General features: G+C 48.7%; 2 protein-coding genes across 4 annotated transcripts in view; one reads left to right on the top strand and one right to left on the bottom strand.

Annotated features, from left to right (window-relative positions):
* Positions 1-22,361, bottom strand: part of LOC120896060 (RNA helicase aquarius) — a 40,379-nt gene that overhangs the window by 518 nt on the left and 17,500 nt on the right. Inside the window, 3 exon segments of the mRNA XM_040299880.1 lie at positions 25-1,557; positions 1,559-2,802; positions 2,875-3,415. Coding sequence (XP_040155814.1) covers positions 25-1,557; positions 1,559-2,802; positions 2,875-3,415 — 3,318 coding nt within the window.
* Positions 6,941-20,943, top strand: LOC120896064 (probable G-protein coupled receptor Mth-like 11). 3 transcript variants are annotated; one of them, XM_040299888.1, is made up of 7 exons: positions 6,941-7,073; positions 15,763-16,696; positions 16,818-17,116; positions 19,229-19,307; positions 19,444-19,589; positions 19,702-20,124; positions 20,267-20,943. In XM_040299888.1, exons 2-7 carry the CDS (start codon positions 16,392-16,394, stop codon positions 20,302-20,304), a joined length of 1,290 nt encoding a protein of 429 aa, XP_040155822.1. In that variant the 5' UTR covers positions 6,941-7,073; positions 15,763-16,391; the 3' UTR covers positions 20,305-20,943. The 3 variants fall into 3 exon arrangements, with proteins under 3 accessions (XP_040155822.1, XP_040155823.1, XP_040155824.1); XM_040299889.1 differs by having other exon boundaries at positions 6,942-7,087; XM_040299890.1 differs by having other exon boundaries at positions 6,943-7,073; positions 15,857-16,696.

Genomic DNA, 22,361 nt, shown 5'->3' with positions numbered 1-22,361 from the left:
CAAGCTACCGCAACCCATACGCACCATTTCCTCGCGGATGACGTTCACCTGCTGCATGTACATCTGGTACACAAACTGTGCCATCTGCGTCATGTCCTTCACCGTCCTGGTGGACAGTCCTTCTTCACCCGCACCACCACTTCCACCATCCTGCAGTTGACGTTCGCCTCCCCCGTACTTTTCCTCCGGATGAAGCTGCAGCTCGAGCGGACGGTTCATCAGCAGCCGGAAGGCTGGTCGCAACTCAACGCAATTCTTAAACAGCGCCACCCGGCCGAAAATGTACAGCCCCAGGCGGGCACGGCTCATGGCCACCACCAGACGCCGCACGTCCCGAATGTGACCGATGGTTTTCGTGCGCACCAGCGACAGCAGTATGTAATCGTTCTGCTGGCCCTGGTACTTGTCCACCGTGGTCACTTTGTGCGGTTTGCCAAACATCGGGTTGTTGGCGCAGCGCGACTCAATCACGTCCCGTATCAAATGCTTCTGCCCGTTGTACGTGGTGAGGATGGAAATCTTCTCCGCCGGATAGCCGAGCAGCCGCATGTACATGAACACGGCCACCACGTACTCGGCCTCGGCCAGATTCTGGTAGAAGTACGGATTCGGTTCCGATTCGCCCACACCGTTAAAGTCCTCCACGTTGATCAGCTGGTACTCGTGCGCAAAGCCGGCGTTCGCGCGACAGTACTCCGGCCACCTGTGCACGTGCTCCAGATCGCCCAGCCGGCTGTAGCGCCACTTGTACAGCTCGCAGATGCTGGACCGGGCACGGCCCTGCCCGTCCAGATCGATCGTCGGCACGCCCAGCCGCACCAGCCGCGTGAACAGCGACTGCTCCATGTTGGAGTACTTCTGGAACGCCATGTTCTTGATGACGGGCGGCAGCTGGTGGTGATCTCCGATCATGATCCAGCGCTTCAGTCGATTGTACCCGTCCATCGGGTTCTGCAGCAGCAGCGGGATGAACGTTTCGATCTCCAGTATCTGGGCGGCCTCCTCCATCAGGATGTTGTCGTACTTGAAGCCCATCGTGACCAGCTCCTTGCGCTTGAGCGCCGCGTGCGTACACGTCATCGCGATGATCTTGGCCTCCTTCACCAGCAGATACTTGGACCGGTCCAGCCCGCTGCGCAGCAGCTCGAACGCGCGGAACTCCTCCAGCTCGGCGAACATGTGCGACACGTACCGGAAGCAGCTGCGCGCAATGTCCATGTTCTCCGCGTACGTCGCCCCACCGAACAGCGGCTGCGGTGCGTCCCTGAAGAAGCGCGCGAACGGAAACTGTGCCTCGAACTGTTCGCGCGCTGGATCGTCGCTGCCCTCCGTCTGCCCCTCGCCGTCCCGCTCGAACTCGCTCAGGAACTTCTCCCAGCGGGCCACCACATGGTACAGGTAGAAGTGGCCCGCCGTCTCGCACGTGTACGCCACGTCGCCGCTAACGCCGAGCGACTCCTGCAACCGCTGCACCTGCCCGAGCAGGTCGATGCGCTTCGACAGCACGTAGTTCACCCGCCCGTACCGGCTGTAGTCCTTCTCCGTCTCGAGCGACTCCCTCGCCGTGGCCGAGGCGCAGCAGATGGCGCTCGTCAATGTCCAGGGCCATGATTTTCTCGAACAGCTGGTTCAGCGCCTGATTCGAGTGGGTCACTATCAGCGTGCGCTGCTGCGGGTGGTTGTGGTACAGGTTGGAGATGATCTGCACCGCGACGTCCGTTTTGCCCGTGCCGGGCGGACCGACCACCAGCGTCAAGCCCGGCTGCATTCCCGCCCGGATCGCTTCGATCTGCGTCGGCGTGAAGCGGATCACGTTCTTCTTCGGCTCGTTGTACTTGTACGGACCGCGGCACGGGATGCGGTACGGTTCGACCAGGATGCGCTTCGGCAGCTCCTCCCGCTGTTCCGCACCCTCTTCCTCCGAGTCCGCCCCGTCGCCCTTCGGCACATCTTCGAACGTTAGCCGGAACGGTGGCAACAGATTCAACCCGTGCGGACGCTCCGCTGCACTCACAATCTCGTACCCCGGGAAGCTGTTGCTCACGTGCTCAAAGTCCAAAAACGTGTCGTTGAAATCGAGCACGCGCGCCTGGTCCGGCATGCGGCTGTAGTGGGCCGCCCCGGGGTCACCGTACCCGAGCAGTATATCGTGCAGCCACGGCGGCACCACACACTCCGTGTTCATCAGATGGCGGATCGTTTCCAGCACTGCCTTGAAGTTGTTTTCCTTCGGCTTGCGGCGCATGATGATGTTGAAGCCCTCGTACACGTCCTCCCTGCCGTCGTCGGCGTCGTCCCCGGGCGTCGCGTGTAGCGTCGCGTCCATGTCCAGCCGGTACTGGTTCGAGTCGAGCCAGACGCGGAACGTTCGCTGCTCGCCGGTCAGCTGCGGCCGCTGCTCGATGCCCTCCTCGATGACGCGCCCGTTCGCGTCCAGCATGCCCTCGATTTCGCAGCCCCGCACGTGCACCAGCCCGACCTGCGGCACAAAGTGCTCGCGGTAGTCGTACTTGGTGCCGATCGGTTGCGTTGGGCGCACGGTCACGAGAAAGCACACGTCGTGTTTGCGCAGATTTTCCCACTCTTCCTGCACCTCCTTGCGCACGTTCAGCGTGACGCTGACGTCGGCCCGCACGCGCGACGGCTTCTTTTCGCCGATGTGTGGCTTGGAGACTTCGACCACAGCGAACGACTGGATTGGCAGTGCCATACGGGCCCAGCCACCAAACACCACGTCCCCTTCCTCCGACTTCCAGGGCAACATTCGGCTGACGGCGTCCTCGATGTCCTGACGAATTTCATCTGTCGGGGAAAAGAGGAAAGAAAAACGTCGAAACAATTCTCATCAGTCACACACACGGCGCTTCCACTCACATGTAGACTCCAGCCGGAAGAGATTAAAGTTCCGCAACAGATAATCGTGCAGCGTCAGGAACTGCAGATTCAGCTTCGGCAATGCCAAGCATCCCTCCCCGGAGTAAAACTCCGTCGGCACGACGTTCTCGTTCCAGATGATGTCCTCGGTCGGGTAGAGTGGCATCTCGTTCAGCGATTCTAGCTGCGACACGCGTCGCTCGTGCCGCGATATCAGCAGCTCCCGCAGGAACGTCTCGTCCGCCCGGTGCCACTCGAACGGTGGCTCCAGCTTTTCCGGGACCAGATTCAGATAGCAGGCGATTTCACGCAGGCTGTCGCAGTCCAGCGCCCCGAAGTGCTTCTCGAGCGACTCGCGCGTATCCACGTTCGCCACGTTGGACAGGGCGAACAGGCGCAGGTTGGGGAATTTCGCAAACGCCGCCTTCTGCAGCGATTTAATCTTCGCATAGTGCAGCTGCGTCATGTCGTGGTCGGTCAGGGGATCGCCCGTTTCATCGTTTATCTCAAAGCGAGCGTAGAACTTGAGCATATCCAGCAGCTGGAAGGGAAGGAGAGAGACGTTGTGATTAGATTTTACATCGTAGCTCACACCAGTGGCGGCCACCAGTGACGTCAAAAAGCAAATTCACAGGAATAGAAATTGTTGCTAAAAAAAATAAAAATAACGGATTCTGCTCGCAAAAAACTACTGAGTTGAGGGTATTTTGTATTCTTTCTCAGAAAACAGTGCTATTTCCGTAGGGCAATGCCGACCAAAGCAACTCACTCATTTCTCATCTTTGCTTTTGTTCCCTTCAAAAACGCTGTTTCATTATCAGCAGTCGTTAATTTAAACCCCCTCATTAACATATGATCAACAACCAGCGTATCAGTGACGTCACAACAGACGAAGAAGAAGTAAACAACGCTAGGAGCCATTTAATGTGATTGTTTTGAAAATATTAACACATAACGTATAATTTTGAACGGGCCGGGTGGCGCCGTTTGTACATCCTAATCATTGTAATGGCACTCACTTCGGTACCATACCGATTACTGATTAGAAGTTCATCCGTCAGTCGGACCATTTTTGCTGAAAAGCATTGTGAAATATTCTACTTTTTTTTGGCATTTTGGATGACCTAAGATCATGATTGCTAAAACTTACAAGTCCTATTTTTCAAACAGACTAGACAATAGACAGATTTCCTGCTTCAAAGTGGCTGATAATTCAAAGCCACTCTGCAGTGATCCTCCGAATCTATAATTAATTCACGTAAGAAAGTACTTGAAGCAGTTATCTAAACGGCATGCACCGTTCAAGATGTTGCATCACGTAATATATCCGGCCATTCTCCTTACCCCAAAAGCAATGTGATACACAAAACCCAATATAAGTGTATCTATTTTAAGTGCGGCATCATTTCACTCGTCCATCTTCGGTGGCTTACCAAAAAAAAGAACAGAACGCGTTTACAATCAAACGTCTCAAGAGGCCAGGGGCAGTAAATATTGATTACGAGTCGCATCGAACAGCATCCAATTTCACCGTTCCGTTCGAACGTCCATCAATTTAAAGACTCATACCACATACCGGAGAGAGAGAGAGAGAGAGAGAGAGAGAGAGAGAGAGAGAGGGCAAGAGAGATACAGAAAAAGAGATTTTACCAAATGCCATACCAAATTCCATCTTCAGAACGCAATTAATTGTATGCCCGTACAACCATTCCTTTGCTGCTGCGGTTGCTGCTTTGTATCCCAGTGCCTCTCGATTAGGCTGCAGACGACTTCCTTTGCGAGGGATAAGATTGCTTTCCTTCTCAAGAGTTATTGGCCATTGAAACCCGAAGCGCGCACACACAAAACAAACTCAAAGCAACGGAAAACTCTGTGCAAGTGAATTGTAAACTTTTAATTCATGCAAAACAGATTAATGCTCCCAATGCTCGGGGAGTTTCAAAATGTGCTCCGGCACCGGTAATCCCTAGCAAGTGCACCAACGCGGGTCGCGTCCCGCCTTTCGCAAGACAATTCCAAATCTTGGCTCTGCCAGACCAACCAACCAACAAGCACGACTCTCGCTGTGTACGCCACAATATCCATTAGGGTAAGCAATCGCATAAGGATTCGTGGTCTTATTCGCCGCCGACGTTTGCAGGGCATCTAGACATGTCGGAAACTGCCGCAAATGGCAAAGCTCACTTCCGCTTGAAGTTGCTCGAAAGTTGCCCGCACGCGGTCTTGACCGTGATACGACCCCACGGCCAAGTGCTCTTTAACCAGCTCGGAACACACAGACCTTGAGCAAAAACACAAAAAAAAACAACCAACTACTATCACCAGACATTGGCGGTGGCTTACATCTGTTCGTAAAACGGATAGCAAGACAGAGAGAGAGGAAAGCGCTAAATCGTTTTTGTTCAGATTTTGTCTAGCCTAGATTTGGGAAGGTTGGAGCACATTGGACTGTGGCTTATGGCTTGCTTTCTTAATGTCACAAAACTTTTTTTTCAAAAATGACCCGCATTCATGAACTGCACCAGAAAAGGTTGGTTGATTCGCGATGCAGCAGAGTTTGACACTATTGTTAAATCTTTTTCCCCAAAGCGTATGCCAGTCGCTGCTAGAAGGACTGCATGATGGCTCTAGCTGGCTATACGATGGCTATACATTCAAATAGTAGCTACTTGCTGCTTTAACACATCCACCCCGAAAAAGGTAAAATGAACAACCATTTTACAACATAAATAAGGTCCAACCCATGAGTTTAGAGCAAAGAATAAATCAACAGATTCTCATCAATCACCCGGCCGCTGACAGAAGAAAGGTTCACCGTACTACACACACCAGGGCAATGAGTGGGAAGGGGGGATGGTGTGGGAGAATTCACATCGGTCTTTTGCTTGCCACTCGACGCACAACTCGGGGCGGAGGACACAGCAGGGACGACGCACGCACACGGCAAGTGTATCCACAGTTTGGTCGCAGCTGTGTGGGTGGAAACGTGCTAAAAGCATTCCAATCAAACAGATTTGTATTTTTATCTTGAAGTGGAACACAATCAACCGGCCGGGAGGCGACCGTAGCGTAAGTTATGAATATCCAACAATTATCGTTTCGAAAAACAAATTAAACTTAATTGACTGATCGCCACACATTGTGGCACTATTTAGCGCACATGAAGGTAAAAATAAACAAACACAGCCACAACAAAGCAACGCTACGTTTGCGATGATGGATGAGTGTGGTTGGAAAATTTGAATACTTTGTTGCATAATATACGAGCGCAAGCATAAAACAGCAATATAAATGTGCATCGGTTGCTGTTGGAAGCAGTCAGCGTGCGGTAAACGCTTGAAATCATGCTACAGAATAAATTTTTTACGGCCAAAACTCCAAAAATAAACCAATGACTAACAAAAATTCTAATTTAGGTTCGCTGTTGCTAATAGCATAAACGGTTCCAATATCGCTCACTGCACATGCAAGGGTTGAATTCGGTAGCCGATACATGCGCATGCCGTTGCCCAAAAATGCTGTTCGAAAGACATTCATCTTTTGAATTGCATCCCGTCAACTCCGGTAGTCACATGCTCCCAGAGACAGCGATTTCAACTCTCACTGCGGGGAAAGAGTGGCCCCCGCTGCCCCCCAGGGAGGGAGGGACAGGAATGCGATAAACTATGCACTGGTGCAGCTGTTGCAGGGATGAATACGATCCTGCACACCATCAAGCACACAGTACACCAGGATGACGACGCACGCAACCGCCCCCAATATCTGCTCCGGCCGTTCGCCATGGCCTGTCTGTCACTATCAGCTGGTACGGCGCTGCCGGCTCAGCACGCGGGAGCAGACGCAAAGCATGGACACCACGACGCAAGGGACACGCACAGCACGCGCAAAACCCATGTTGCCGTTCGCTACAGCGCGCGGCATCGCACGAACGAAGCAGTGAATCCGAGCGCAGCCGAACCCGAAGCTCTACGGTATATGGCGCGCGCGCTGGGGCCATTCCCGAGCGGAACCGGAGAGGATGGGGCAAAGCACGCGGTTCTTCCACTCGGTTCTCGGGTTTGGCTGTGGCTCGCGTAGTTTTGCTCTAGCCGTCGGACCGTGTGGAAGTGAGCGGACGCGCTCCTGCTCAGTGTATGTGTGTACGCAAAACACGGAGACGCAACACACGCAGCGTGGTGTACTAATAGCGACTAGTGCACGTTAGTATAGCTACGTACGTTTTTTCCCATGATGGTGATTTGTGTGTGAAAACTAACACGGAAGAGAGTAAAATGTGGTGCACTTACTTATACGCAAGCGATACAACGGAGTATAGCGGTACAACGAAGTGCAAAACCACGACGGTGAAGCCTACTGTCGACTCGTTGTCATGGTGATGGTGGCTAAAATGGTTCCTTGCACACACTTTCGCTGGTCAATAACGGTCGCCTCCGTAATCATTACGTACCGCCATTTGTTGTCCAAAGTGCGAAAACATCAACACCAACCGTGAGGGCACATCTAGTAACCCGTCTGTCCGCACGAAAACCAAAGTAACAGTGCGCGCGTGTAATCAACTTGAGATTCTTATCGGCACACAGCAAAGAGTACGCAATACGCAAGTGGCGAAGAAAGCCAAACACTGGCTGGAAGTTTTATCTTGCGTTCCCCTCCCGATAAACTCGACTATCTCTCTATGTGTTTTGTGTTTGGTTTCTTTATTATTTTTTTCTATTTCACTGTTTGACCATGGAACGTTCATGCACAAAACCGCGCGTAAGCGATTGTTGATGCAACACTGCCACCACAACCGTTCTACTCATCGCCCTCAGCACACGTGCGTGCATGTGTGTTTTTGTGTATGGTGTGATGCACCCTGCTGCATTGTGCGTCAAAACGTTGCATGCACACAGAACGAACAGCAGCGCGTCTCCGTGCAAGCGGATTGCGTTAAAACTGGATTATCTACGCGCTCATAATCCACCCCCTTCTCGAGACACCCCCACCACACCACGAAAAGCGGGAGCGGTGCAGAGATCTCTCGTCGTTTGCCTCTCGTCGACGGTGAAGCTGTTTTTGTTTGCTGGGAGCAAACACAAGCACGAGAGATATGATGCCGGCTGCTTACTTACTTTGTCCTCCGCCGTCTAGTTTGCACGTGCGCGTGCTTTTCTATCCCGTAACAGATTAGTAGCCCTTCCCCGCCCAAAAATAGTCAGAACAGAAAACAGGCGTGTAAGCTTCGTGGAAAAAGTTAGGACAAAAGTTTCATTAAATGTACCCCGCCCCCGCGCACGTACCATGCACCAAAGAACAACCGAAAGAGGTTAACGGGATAGAAGACCCCTAAGTACCATTTCCTTTGTCAACTGGGCATTTCATTATGAGGATTAGGAAAGTTTAATCGGTTCACACCTTGAGCCAGCCCGGCCCCCTAAGTACACCGAGAACCACTTGACTTTTGGAGAGCTGTTTGACCGGCAGCCACCGGACGGACAGACAGCGTTGTTGAGAGGGTTTCGTCACGCAAAAGGGGGCGATTAAATGTCAAGACTGTGCTGGTGCTGGTCTGCAAGTAGAACTTACCGAACCCGAGTACCCTTGGGCCGACGAAAGGCAATGGATTCGATTTATGTAACCGCTTGCAGCAGGGACGGGAAAACAAAGCGCCAGAAAATGACTTGAAAGCGGACAAACACGTGGGCGGAGACGCATGTGTTTTAAATATGGAAAGGGTATTTGGCAGGATAAATATTTCATCACCGAACGCAGCTTCGTTAGATCCTGGTCCAGGTCCAAGTACACATTCTGACCGCTTTTATCCTCACCTGGTCAGGGTTGGAAAGCTTTGGGATAAATTATTCTTTTTGCACAGGGGTCCTCTGCACCATATGTCCACGGACATTCCTGGGACACACCGTTGCACATAAAGATCAAAGTGAATCGTCGAGAAGAGACAACAACACTCTCCGAAAGCGATCCAACATTCATCGTTTGTGTGTGTGTGTTGCCATGGAAAACGGAACACCACGTGTGGTTGATATACACGTAACGAGCACCGTACGCTCTTTCATTTCCATCCTTTCCGGCGCACCACGGGGACATCAAATTGATTGTGACATATTTTAAATTGGACCTATCCATAAACAATTTGCTAAGGCCGGCTGAGAAGTGGAAACATGTTTTCCTTTTACTCCTTTTTTTTTGCTGCGTGGGGGATTCAACCAATTTCCCACACACGCACCCACATACACACAGTCAATGAATAAATGGCCAGTTCTCTGCACGTGACAGCGAACGATTGAAGTCTAACCGACAGTGTCGAAAGCAATACACACTGCTGTCGTCCAAAGGGGTACACTATTTTGAAGCTGCGTAATGACTCTTCTCGTTCAAATTGGTATGGTAGATACCGCCAAACTGATGCAAAGGATTCAGAATTATTCTGGCACGTTATGGAGCTGTCCAAAACACACTAGTGATAAGCAAAACGATGAGAGCTTGTGTGTGTGTGTATGTCGCATGTGTCTGGAAGGAGAGGAGACAGTATGAATGCAAACCTGACCTAGAGAGCAAAAACGGATTACAGATTGACGGTTGGGATTAGATGTGAGTGACGGCGATGATAAAGCGAAAAGCTTTAACTGTTTACCCTCGTCTTCATCGGTCCTTTGTGGGGGAAGCTTCCTCCCTCCCCCGCACTTTGGTGATATTGGTTGAACACTTTGAAACAGAAATATTCATTCAACATTCAACGTTGGGTAAATAAACTGTACAACAATTACAGCCACAGGCAAAAGTGAATGCAAACAAAGTACTAAAAAAAAGGCACGATAAATGTATTAACTCTCGCAAGCGAAAACAAATCCCCGTCTGGTGCATCCCTGAACCGGTTACATTATTAGTATTCAATATAAAAAAGTGACAACAAATGCACACACACACGATGGCCAACCCGTCTGGCAATTAACATTCCCACCGTACCCGGAGTATCGCTAACTTCTTCAACCGCTTTGTGTCTGGGACAGTTCCATCAGTGCAACCGTCACTGTCTCGCGCTATTGCGAAAACCGCTCCTAACTGTATACACAGTTGTTGATTTTGTTCCTACCGTGTATTTTATTGTTTATTTTGTGCAAAATAAGGGATGGACACATCAGGCGAAAATTCAATTATTACGCGCGTACTAATCGTGCCACTTTTTTCCGCGTCCTTTTTGGCATAAAGTATGTGTAATACCCATTTGCGTATATTTTTGCTTTCTCTTGTTTCCTCACATTCAGCACGCGCGCACATGCAGCCAGGTAAAATCATTGCCATGTTTGCCGAAAGCACACACACAGACAAACAATTAAATTCAATAATGGATGAAAAACTCGCAAAAAAAGCCGCTGTCCCCAGTACACACACCGTTCAACCTACTTCAATCGGGAAATCAAAGCCCGGAAACAATTTCAGCCGGTGTGTGCAATAACATCGTGCAGGATGGTAGAACAAAATTGCACCGACTTCACTGGACACATCTGTGCCGCCACAGCCTCTCTGCACATTTTAATCAAATTTTCGAGATGTTATTTCCCTATCAGCGTTCGCCCCAGTCCTGCCAGGCGCTACCGTCAAGACTCCTGTCAGGACCATCGGGGCACTGTGCCAAGTAGATTATCCCAACGGATTTTCACGGTCACATGATGTGACCTCGTGTCTGGGTGTGTGTGGGTGGGGACGTAGAGCTTCGTTCCCTTTTTTACGATTGAAAATATCAATATAGAAAGACAAAAAATCCCAACAACTCTTCTGTAAGGGAAAAGCTTCTCTCCCACTACAAATCGATGACTAAGTTCACGGACACTCCCGGGCAGTGGGATTTTGGAACTATGTTTTACGCAATTCTTTCTTTCATACCATTCGTACGGACAATTCTAAACATACCGTCTGGCACACAAAGCATAGCAATCCCTGTACTATCACTAGCATATTTTCATCAAACTTTGAACCGTTTTGCAATACACAATGTGCAAAAAATAGACGAAATACCTTTCGGCAGCGCTAAGGTAGTTCAGCTGGAAAATATTGCGAGCATAAAGCAACACGATCCTGCCGCATGAGCGAAGCGTTACGGAAGCATACACCCAAAAGATTACGACTTGGCTTGGGTGGTTATAGTTTCGTTGCCCTTTTGGAAGGCACTGTTCTTGAGAGCACGGCCAGCCATTAATGGTTATAATGCCAGCAAAAGATCTTTGATCTTCACACCGAAACCCTTCATCGCTCGTTCGTAACGAGGGCACGGGGGATGCGATTTCCGGACCCTAGCCCTAGCTCATAAAATCGACATTAAACGCCCAGTGTTATCGTATGCATGGGACAGCGCGCAAACAGCGTAGAGTTTTGCAACGTGTGCCCAGGAGTTTTTAAATGTTTTTAGTTCCTGGTTTTCGGACAGCGAACTGCTTTAGGTGGAGCTAAGCGAACGGCGCGAAACGAATAAGAAGGAAAAAGTTTCCTCGTCAATTCGTACGCCTGCCGTACGTAATCCGTTTACGTTAGCCAAACACTAAGCCCTTATCCCAAGGAGCACTCACCTCTAAAGTACTCGTCTTTCGTCCTTCATTCATTCCAAACCAACCCGCCCCTCTACGGTGGTATCGATGTTGCTTTTAGTCCGAAAATTCGCACACGCGTCGCGATTGCCCAGCCTTATCCGCCGGCTTCTGGGGGAGTACACACCGTTCCTACGGAGGACCACGGTTATCGGGCTGCTGCTGCTGCTACTACTGCTGCTAGGCTCGGCGATGCTCCATTACGCCCAGGCGCCTCTGCCAGACCAGGGCTCACTGTCTAACCCAATATGCGGTGTCATTTATCAGCGGGCGCTGGAAATGGAACCCGCCTAACACTCACCGTGGTCAATCGAACGGCACAAGGGAGAGATGTAGGCATTGAGAGGATGGTTTTTTGTTTGTGCCAGCTAAGCATTCACCAAACACACACAAAAAAACTGCTGTTTCTTTCTGCTCGGTGGGCAATAAGGAAATGCGGCAGTGGCTGATAAGGTTACACACAGTGGGAGGAAAATTGAAGGGGGTGCTGCGGCAAAGTTTGGTCGAATTTATAAAGACATCTACCAAGCGGAATAATTCCCACACAGTGGTTCCGGTGACCCGACGATTAAGCGAATGATTCATGGAGCAACAAGCGATCTCGAGGAGGACCAAATGGTGCACGCTATCCAAACAAAATCGGGCGTGTTGTTTAATCCTCAAAAAACCACTCTTGTGTTATTGGGCTTTGGAAGGTTAGTGAGATGGAACCGAAGCGTACCATAACCACACTCGGCAAGCAATTAATGATGCCAATATATAGAATGCATCAGAGCCTTCGACTCGCGCGTAGCTACACGCTTCGATGCGGACGGTTGTTGGTTCAAGTCAAAACCCGTTCCGTTCCGATCGATTTACGACTCCCTTCTCCGCCAGACTTGCACGGTACATCTCCCGATTTGCGACTGTAAACCAAGCCAATGCCGGGCATCCGTACGGGCGTGAAGATAAATCACTTACCTCGCGACCTTGAACGATCGGCATCATTACGACACGCACGATGACGAACGGGGAAAAAATAACAAACAGACCCGCCCTATTTGTTTGCCGCCAGTCCCAGTTTTAAATGTGCGTTTTGCGCCCTTTCCTCCAGACAGACGGTTGCTCTCGCAGCCGCTCAAGGCCACGCGTCACACCGAAATAAGTCATCAAGCACGGGGAGAGAAACAATCCGTTTTCACAACCGTGCAGAAGCAACGCGGGCGCAAGGAAATGGCATGCTCTTGCCCCACATTGCCAACGAGTCTGGAAGGTGAAGGATAAATTAAATTCATTATTTCACCCAGTGGCATGATCATCGCGTTCCACGCACTTCCCGCCGGAACGATGATACGTGATCTGGGGGGAGAGATCTTTTCTTCCAGTTTATGCAAAAACTGCGCCCCCTAAGTGATGGTGATGGCGGCAATCATTTCTCAAATCCACGTGCAGCCTCTCTTTTGTCTTTTCCATACTTCACGAGCCTCGGGTCACTGAGTGGCCATTTTTCAAAGGCACCCAAGTTGAGCACAACCGAAGCCGGAAGTCTGAACAACATGCGATCTGAACAAGACAAGAAGAACCCACCCCGAATATGAACATCGGTTTGGTGCTGGTAAGAAGATCCCACTGCAAACTGTCCAGTGACGTCGGCAGTGAGACCTCGGCAAAATCCCCAGGGCAATGGGGTTTTCCCCTGGTTCAAGGAAAATAAAAGGTGCTCCAAAAGTCTAGATTTGTGTGTGTGTGTGTGTGTGTGTGTGTGTATGTGTCTGTGCTCGTTTGTGTGTTTACCTTGCCAAATGGAGCAGCGGCCGGAAGCGATTGACATTCTTGCATGATTCGTTCGTGCCCTGATGAAAGAATAACACCAACGACCTACCGTTCTCCGGACGGTGCAGCGCACGACATTTATTGCTGTAACTTGGATTTGGCAATTAAATCTTCGCTTCACTTCACTCGTAACAAGGTCTACTGTTTGCAGTATCACTCCCACCCCCTCGGCTAACGGAAAAGGATAAGCACGTTAGCCAACGCTAATTAGTGTTTCCGCAAGGAGAGATGTTTGCAGAGCAGAGTCTGTACGCTCTGTAAGTCATTTTCAGTGCCTCGAAATTAGTATGCATGTTGCGGGTGTGTTCATTAAAGACGCGGTGTGCCAGTTTTGAATCGGATCATATCCGCACATGGGATGGAATGGTTTGCTTTAAAGCACACGAAACATCAATAAACTAAGAATGACAGATAAATGGTGAAGTTTCTCAGCTCTTTCGTGCTAGCTAGACATTAGCTAGAGTCAGGAACATATACTCTGTGGCAGGTGGAGATGGTTTATTTCGCCCACAGGAGGTCCATACGTCAAAATGCCAAACTTCCCAATGGTACTCACAGGGACAGCACAGCTCCACCAAACCCTTTCTACCTTATTGATTGCACTTTTCGCATTTGCCGGAAAATTGAAGCCGTTTACAGCTTTCCTACCAGCTTCTCTCTCTCTCTTCACTACATTTTCCACGATTCCCAACTTTAGTTTGATTTCAATAACAGACCGCGAGAGAAAAGTACGGGTACAAAAGATTCGCAACAACAACAAAAAAAAACAACTTCTTAGCAACGGGAATCTTGGTAGCAAGGAGAGGATAACTTTCTTGTTATATCACGACCAAAAAGTTATCTACTTTTCGAGTTTTGACGCCGAACTGTTCTGTTGCAGGTGCCGGTCTGTAATACATTTTTCTTTGCTGCTCCACATCCTGTCGTTCGAAAGAGTTTGGTGTGATTTGTTCGGTCCCATAAAATAGCAACCACTATGTGGAAGGCTAAGAAGTTGCCCCAGAAGTGTCCCATCACTTTGGAAAAGCTTTCCAAAAACAATTATCCGTAGCATCAGTGTGCACACCTAAACCGAGCGCATGAACAGTGTGAAATGATCATTGCTAATTTAATTAAATTTACGAGGAATTGTTTACGCTTTACTTCTTAATCACAATGCCCTATCTACAGACCGAGATTAGATAATTTAAACGACGTAAACGCGGTCAGCAGGCGCGATTGCACACACTAGCACACTGCGGTTAGTGATACGACGTGTAATCGCGTGTAACGTTGCATATGTCTACGGAATGGAGAACCACTTTGCAACGCAAAACGTTTGATAAGAAGATTTCATTGTTTACAATCGAACCACCGAGTTAAATATTCCAAACCGGGCACTACGGCACAGACACTTTGCATTTCAAGCAAGCTTCAGTTCACATGTTTTCACCAACTCCACACTTTTATGCAATTATAATTTCCTTCCAAGAAATTACAAACTTTTCCTGCCGCCCACTGCTCGCATCGTCATTGAATGAAATGAAGCTGAAGTTTTACTGAAGCGACAGCACAAGAAGACGACCACCGTCATATGCCTTTGTGTCTAGATATATCCGCTTGAACTTTTCCAGCGCCACGTGTACAGCAAGGTGCGCGAGAGCGAAATCGTGAAGGTGTTTTGCAAGCTACGCTACCTGCCATTAATTAAATTCCTTTTTTCGCGAACGAACGGAAGGAACGGTGGTTCTACTACCCAACCCGGGCCTAACCTATCCAGACCACTCTCCCACCAGCATCGCCTTTTCTGTTCGCTTCAACATTGTATCTCGCCAACCGAAGAAGCATTCGCTGCCTTTCGTCGTCTGGTCTATGCGCACCGCCATCATCATCCCTCAGCACCACTGGCTGAGTTAATGAATTAACAATATTTTTGTGATACTGCTATTTTGTCCCTCACCGCCCCGGCTCCTTATTGCCCCGGAATTCCGGAAGATCCCGCGGTGCAAGAGCAATCGCCGGAAGGGCACACTGATAAGTAAGATGGGTGCGATTTAACCGTCTCGACATTCGTTTGCGCTCCCAGGCCGAGGCATCAGTTCTTTGGAGTTGTTTTTTTTTTGTTTTTGCTGGTTCCGGCACGCTGCACATTACCCACACCCACTGCCACTTAAACGGTTCCACCGAACTGCGAACAGTGCCGTGGAAATGGTCGGATAATAGGGGGAGAAGTGGGCAAATGAGCATGAAGAGAACAGCAAATAATGTTCTTTTCCCAGTTTTTCCGACTTGGCTCGAGGTTTTTTTTTGTGTGTGATTTTGTGCAGATTTTGTTAGCTTACTTTAAAATGAAAAACAAAAAAAAGGCAAAAACTGTACCATCCATTGCACGGCCCTGTTGCATACTGCATCGGAGAGCAAATGGAAGTGAAAGAAACAATACGATCGTTTTTTGTGCTGTGATTGCAACACGCTTCTGGTGCTGAAGGTTTATATTTCTATGCCCTTTCTTCCACAGAGAGAAAGAGAGATAGAGAGAGAGAGAAACGATGGTCTCACTTCTTGGCTGCTCGCACTTCTAGTTGGCTCTACTTGTGTGGATCTGATTTCAGCACTGCACCCTTCCCTACCCAACTAGTGGCCGCCCGTCGGGCGAACCGAGAAGTGCATTGTGGTGCAAGATTTCACACACACACAGACACACACACCGACCGACCGACACACAAACGGAAGTGGACAGTGCAAAATGACACCCATGTGATTAAATAGAGCAAACCAAGAACGTGCTGAAAACGAGCCCCGGAAGTGACGTGGAAGGAAGTTAAATAAAAAAGAAGGAGCGTAAGCCCTTTTGTGTGTTCGTGTGTGTGTGTTAGTAGCAAACGGTAGCAATAGTAAACGAGCCCCGGTGGACGGGGTCGGTTCGTGACGAGGAAGAGTGAAATTAGTGCAACGGCGTTGAATTAGTTGGTGAAAATTGGCGAAACAAATAAGTGGAGAAAGTACATAAAAGAGCGTGCTCGCGTGTGTGTTTGTGTGTATGCAGCTTTGAGTTTGTTTGTGTGTGTGAATGTGTGCTATTCCCTTGCGGTAGAAAGGGACGCCCCGGAAAAGTCCATTGGCTTTGGAGCAGTGCGGTAGTGAGCGATGGAAAGGACAATGCCACTGGTGACGCTGGTCGTCCTGACCGTGGTGCTAGCGATTGGTGGTGGTGGCACGGTGGCCGGCGAGTTGGTGACAACCCACGACCAGAAGGCTACCCAGTGCTGCCAGGAGTCGTACATGGTGGACGGCAAGCAGCAGCGGTGTGTGCGCACCGACGGTAATTACACGACGGAAATGCACCTCAACTGTACCCACAGCTACATGATCTTCCGCGAGATCGAGCAGGAGGTGTACGTGGACGAGACGGGCAGCTTGGTCGATGGCGAGTTCCGGATCCAGCGCAACGAGTAAGTGCGCTGACGGTGACGGGACAAACGGCAGGCTTAGGTCCCCGTGGTCCCAAGTGGTTGGTCCTTTCGATCCTTTCCCGCCTTACGGTTCTTCTTCTGCTCTCGTTTCTCTTCGCAGCTACTGTGTGGCCCACACGCACGACGGCGAGAGCACGCAGCCGGTGTTTATCGTGTGTTTCAACATGGCCAACATGGACACGATTGCGACGATGCTCATCAGCAAGGGCATCATGATGCTGATCTCCGTGTTCTTCCTGCTCGTCACGCTCTACATCTACTACATCATACCGGACCTGCGCGAAACGCAGGACAAGGTGACGTCGGCAGCCGTCGGCAGCCTGGCCGTATTCATGTTCCTGCTCAGCCTGGTCCAGCTGTGGGTGTCACTAACGCACACGCCCTTCTGCACCGTCATCGGTAGGTCAACGCGCTTCACGGTCACACTGCCGCGGCGCAATGAGGTGGAAAATGAACCACCACCAAGCCAGACAGTTCCGCCCGGTCAATACGCCCGCGGCAAGCGCAAGCGAAACAAGCGAGCCTGCGGGCGAAAGTTTTGCGCCTCTTCCCTATGCGCTCCATCAAGCAATCGATTAGGTTCGGTTAATTGAAAGCCCATTGGTGCTTGCAAAGTGCATCGTTTCGTGGCAGTCAGGAAACCGTTGGAAACCGTTTCCGTTGGTTTTTGCAGTTTTGTTTTCCTTCTCGCTATAGTGCGATTTTCTATTTTTATTGCACAAACGTATTTCAAATTCTACGTACTATTACCGGATCGATCGATTAGCACAGAGCGGCGTAGAATGGAATATTCCTCATAAATATCCCGTGATGGATGGTTAGATGAAGTAGCCTAACGACTGGGGGATCTCGATGGGAACAAAAAAAGCGCTCAGCAAAACGAAACCCCAGTCCCAAGCTGTCAATAATGCATGATCCCGGTTGGCAGCTGTCGGTGATAGATTCGAATCGAAAGACTAATCGATTCGATTTTGGATCCAACGCCACAAATCCAAACGTTGAATGCGAATGAATTGTCTGGAAAAACTAATACCAGCGCTCTTTACAGGCCCCGTGGCATTCGATTATTGCCCATGCAGAACGTACATTTTTGTGGGATCACAAGAATGAAGTTTGGAATTCATTAAAAGTTTCATGTCCTTCCTTTTTTGCTGCAAGCTTTCGAGAAAAGATATCAAGTGGGGCGTTATTTTTCCAACAAAATTTGCTGTCGTAGTCGCATTTTTTTGGGGTTTGACCATACGTTTCTCATAACCGGTATCACCGCATACTTTGCAAAGGGTTTCGTAGGCCTGTACTATGCCGGTATCACAAACAGATAAGGAGACATCTGTTTCTGTTTGCCAAGCATTTGCCGAGCAAACAGCGAGCGATACATCAATTCCGTCGTGACCGACCTCAAAGGTTAAAGTATGGCCATCGGAAGAGACGGTCACCACATCGGCAGTCGGGAGGTGCCTTTGTCGATGGGCTAAATTAGATTGCAAAATAGAACGTGGAGCAGAAAGTGAAGCGCCAAAGACGGCGTCACGGCATACAAAAAAAATGCAGCACCGAATGTAATTAGCATGCTAACGAGAGCGCAAAAGAACGCAAGCAACCGGCACAAGGGCACAAATACGAAGCCGTCTGTCGGAGCAGAAGGTGACGAAAGCTTCCCTTCAAACGAAAGTGAAATTTGTTGTACGGGAACAAGCAAAAAAAAAACAGGTCGCTCCGAAGCCAAAATCGGCAAAGAAAACGGAAAGTATAACTACATTCAAAGTGTCGTGGCGAGATTAAAAAACTTTCTCAATGCCAAACCAACGCTACCGTTACGGTCGACCACCACCAGCAAGATCCTTCAGCTCCTTGCAAAGGTTAATGCTCTCTCCACCGATTAAACGAAAGGACGATGTACTGCGGTACTTTTCGTCTAATGCTTTGTGATACGGAGATGCTGATGGATTTAGGACAAGACTGAATCAATAAGAAGTATGTGATGCTGATGAGATCTAATCCGTAACAAAATCACCTAGAGTTCGGGGGGGATGCACAGGAAGTAAAAACCGTTTCCTTCTGCGAGTAGAATAAGGCTCAACTCAGGCGGAACATATATCTCGATCTTGGTTGCCTTCCCTTTTTGACAGAGTTCTTTCGATTTGGAAAATAACAAAAGCTAGATAGTGAAAAGTTGCATTTAGGTCACTGGATCGTAAAACCCGACAGCGGTCATGAATGCGGATGATGAGAATCCGGACATGTTTTTGTTCCTCCAAAATTGACCCCGTGCCACAAAACCGTTCATACCGATCTGGGATAATGAGATAAGAACGATACGATGTTATTTGCTGGTAGCGACGTTCATTCGCTACCATAAATGTGCTGGGAGGACGCTGCTTTTGTTGGAGGACTTTAGGACAATTATGCCCTCCGATGCCGGTGTGCCTTCCACACAGTGCTCTTTCTCCTTATCTTCTTGTCGTGCAAAACAAATGCGTTTCATGTTCCGGTATGCTCTCGTCGTTCCAGCGTTCCTGATGTACTTCTTCCTCATCAGCTACTTCGCATGGTTGAACATGGTGATGGCGAACGTATGGAAATTGACAGTGTAAGTATGACGGCCACCAAGGGTTCGCCACTGCTTCCGCTCAAAAGCTTAATGGTGCGGCGAACGCTCTGCTCTCATTGATTAATCGGTTTTGTGCCATCCTGTCATCCCACGGTCCCGTGCGTGGGATTTCCAGTGCACGCCGGTGGAAGATCCGAGAGCGATCCTGGTATATCCTGAACCACATCTACGCCATCACCGTCGCAGTGACGTTAACGACCATGGTTTACATTTATCACAGCCGGTATCCGACGCTGGGTGAAATCTCCTGCTGGTTCCGAAGTGAGTTTTTGCCCTTCTAATAGAATTGAGTGTCGTTCGTTGCCTCCATTCAGAAGCCTCCTTCATATTGACTCGCTCTCTGTCTATTTTCCTTTCCCTGCTTTCCTTCCAGCCGAGCGGGAACAGTCGTACTTCGTCTACCTACCGCTGAGCGTGATGCTGAGCATAAACATTTTCCTGTTCGTCTGGACGAGCCTGCATCTGCATGCGAGCGGGGACGACCTTAGCCCGGATCGAAAAAAGTCACTCCGGTACAAGTGCATGCTGTATCTGAAGCTGTTCCTGCTGTCCGGGCTGATCTGGGTGTTCGAGATCCTGTCGTTCCACATGAGCGAAGGTCTGGTGCCCCAGTCCTGGTTTTGGATCATCGTCGACGCGGTCAACTGTCTGCACGGGGTGCTCATCTTCTTCGTGCTGATCGTCTGGCGGCAACGCATCAAGCGCGAACTGGCCAACCGGTGGGTGTTCTGCTTCCGGGCGCCGGCACGCTGGGCCGAGCTGAAGGACGACGAGCAGGAACACTTGCACGAAGAGGGTAAGTGGTTTGCGATCGATTGATTGCTGGAGGGGAAGTGTAGAAAGCGAAGGCACCTTCCCATAGCAGATAGCATCCACAACTCCCTTAACTGTATTTTATTATCATTTTCCAACATGCCAACATCACCTGCCACGCACAGGTCGCGATACGGGGAAGTATGATCTTATCATCAAGTAAACAAACACCGGAACCTTACGAAACAGCAAACCCAACCCAGCGAGGATGGCTCATCGGAACGGCCACCTGCCATCTGATGACGGCAGGAGAGTGCGTGGCACCTCACCACCGTCGATGGCCTCATTTGTGACGAACTGTACAAGCAGCGTTAGAGAGAAACGTTCCTGTGGGAACGCACATAGTCCATTAGGACCATTTTATACCCAAGCGGTTTCCCAACAACACCCGATCGAACAGGTGTGAGCATTATTTTTATCACATTCGATTTGGTGGCTATCACAGCTATAGCAACAACAGCAACAGCAACAAAAACTAGTTACACACAAACTTGTTAAGGCGTTAGGGTTACGTTAGCATTATGGGGAGGGTAATGTGTTGCAGAAGTTGATGAAGAATTTACACTATACATAGAGGCGCGCGTACAATGTTTAAACAGATCTAGCGTTGCGTCGCAAAAGTTGCGTTATCTAATATGCTACACCCGCCTGCCTTTGCAACCCGCTGCTGCACCGTGTGCGGTGGCGTGATTGAGGTGATGCCTAAGTCTGTTAATGGAATTTACATACAAAGAACTACTACTATCGGTTAGGTGATGCGGAATGTTTGAACTACAATAAACTTTGAAGCAGCATAGCTTTACACTCGAGTTCCTGCACGTTTCACGATTTATATCACAAAATTAATTTCCACAGAACGACGACCCAAACTGCTCGTGCGACCTACACTGCTCACCTGAGGTTGGGCAAATAATTCCCGAATTAAGTGCTTGGAAATTCTCGCTCCGGATGACTGCGGGATATTACTTCCGGTGAAAATGCTAACGATGGTGTGAGGACATTTCGAACGTACGATTCCAGGACGAAAAAGCCATTAAAAGGTATGGTATGCAGCAAACAGTACTCTTTGGCATCGGGGAAGATTATACCATCATTGCAATTAAAATGTTCGAAGCGATCTATACCGATGTCCCGTTTGTGCAATATTTAAACTCTACTAATCCTGATTTAAGCGTTTCACAGTAATAATTGCTCTTGGGCAGATTAAAACGGATCTCAAAGCATCCTCACCCTGGCTGCGTACTGTTTTGTTTTTGTTTGTTTTTGATTTTAACGACCAACTGCCGGTATCAAATAGCATAAAGTTATGTTTATGGGTATTTCGAGTAAGGGGTCATTTAATATAAGCTATATTGAATGTCTCCTTTCAAAACCTTTAAAGTACCGATGATCCTAGAACCAATGTAATGTAAAAAGTAAATGTCAACAGGGGGCCGCATTATTACGAACAATATACAATTAAAAGTTACAGAGAATCCTACTCTGTGCTGTTTTATTGAAAGCACATTTCCATCGCACCAGGCCATTTCTAGAAAGAGAAAGGTATTTTCCATTGACGTAAATTCCATAAAAATCTATAATTACTTCGGACTACTCATGAGCACCACCCAAGGACGTTGATTCGCATTTCGGTTCGCTTGACACGAATAAATTATTTCAAGAGCAGTTCGTATGATGTTATAATTATATCAATTATATCAATTGAACAAACAATCAACTAATGAACACTCCATGTACAATGAGGAAAAAGTATCCGTATCGATTGTTGTTTTATGTTTACATGGTTGTCCTAGATTGACTGATCAGTGACTTGTTTAATTAACTCAGTTTTCAAATTAGTTTGAAAAAAGCATAGGATAACATTGTTATCAATATTCATTGGACCGTCTGCTTCATAGGGTAACGACTAACGTAGTAATTATGGTGTAAAATTGGCTTAAAATAATGATCTGTACCAGGTGATAAAACAGATGGAAATATAAGTTAAATTTTTGGTTGAAAAATATAGTTTGTTTAAAATATCTTTAAATAATAGATTAAATCTTAAAGGTAATAGATAATATTAATTACGGTTAAGTTAATGATATACAGTATTTCCTCGAGTTATTCAAATACAGCCAGAATTCAATTGTTGAACGCTTTTTAGTTGAACGCTCAATAGTTTTTTTTGAGGCCATGGGAGTGGCTAACTGCTGAAATTTTTTACAAAACGTGAGCTTT

This window comes from Anopheles arabiensis, chromosome 2 (assembly GCF_016920715.1).
Source record: "Anopheles arabiensis isolate DONGOLA chromosome 2, AaraD3, whole genome shotgun sequence".
In the NCBI taxonomy this organism is placed as follows: domain Eukaryota; kingdom Metazoa; phylum Arthropoda; class Insecta; order Diptera; family Culicidae; genus Anopheles; species Anopheles arabiensis.
Note: the sequence above shows the minus strand (reverse complement) of the source record. Positions and strands in the feature narration are given on the sequence as shown.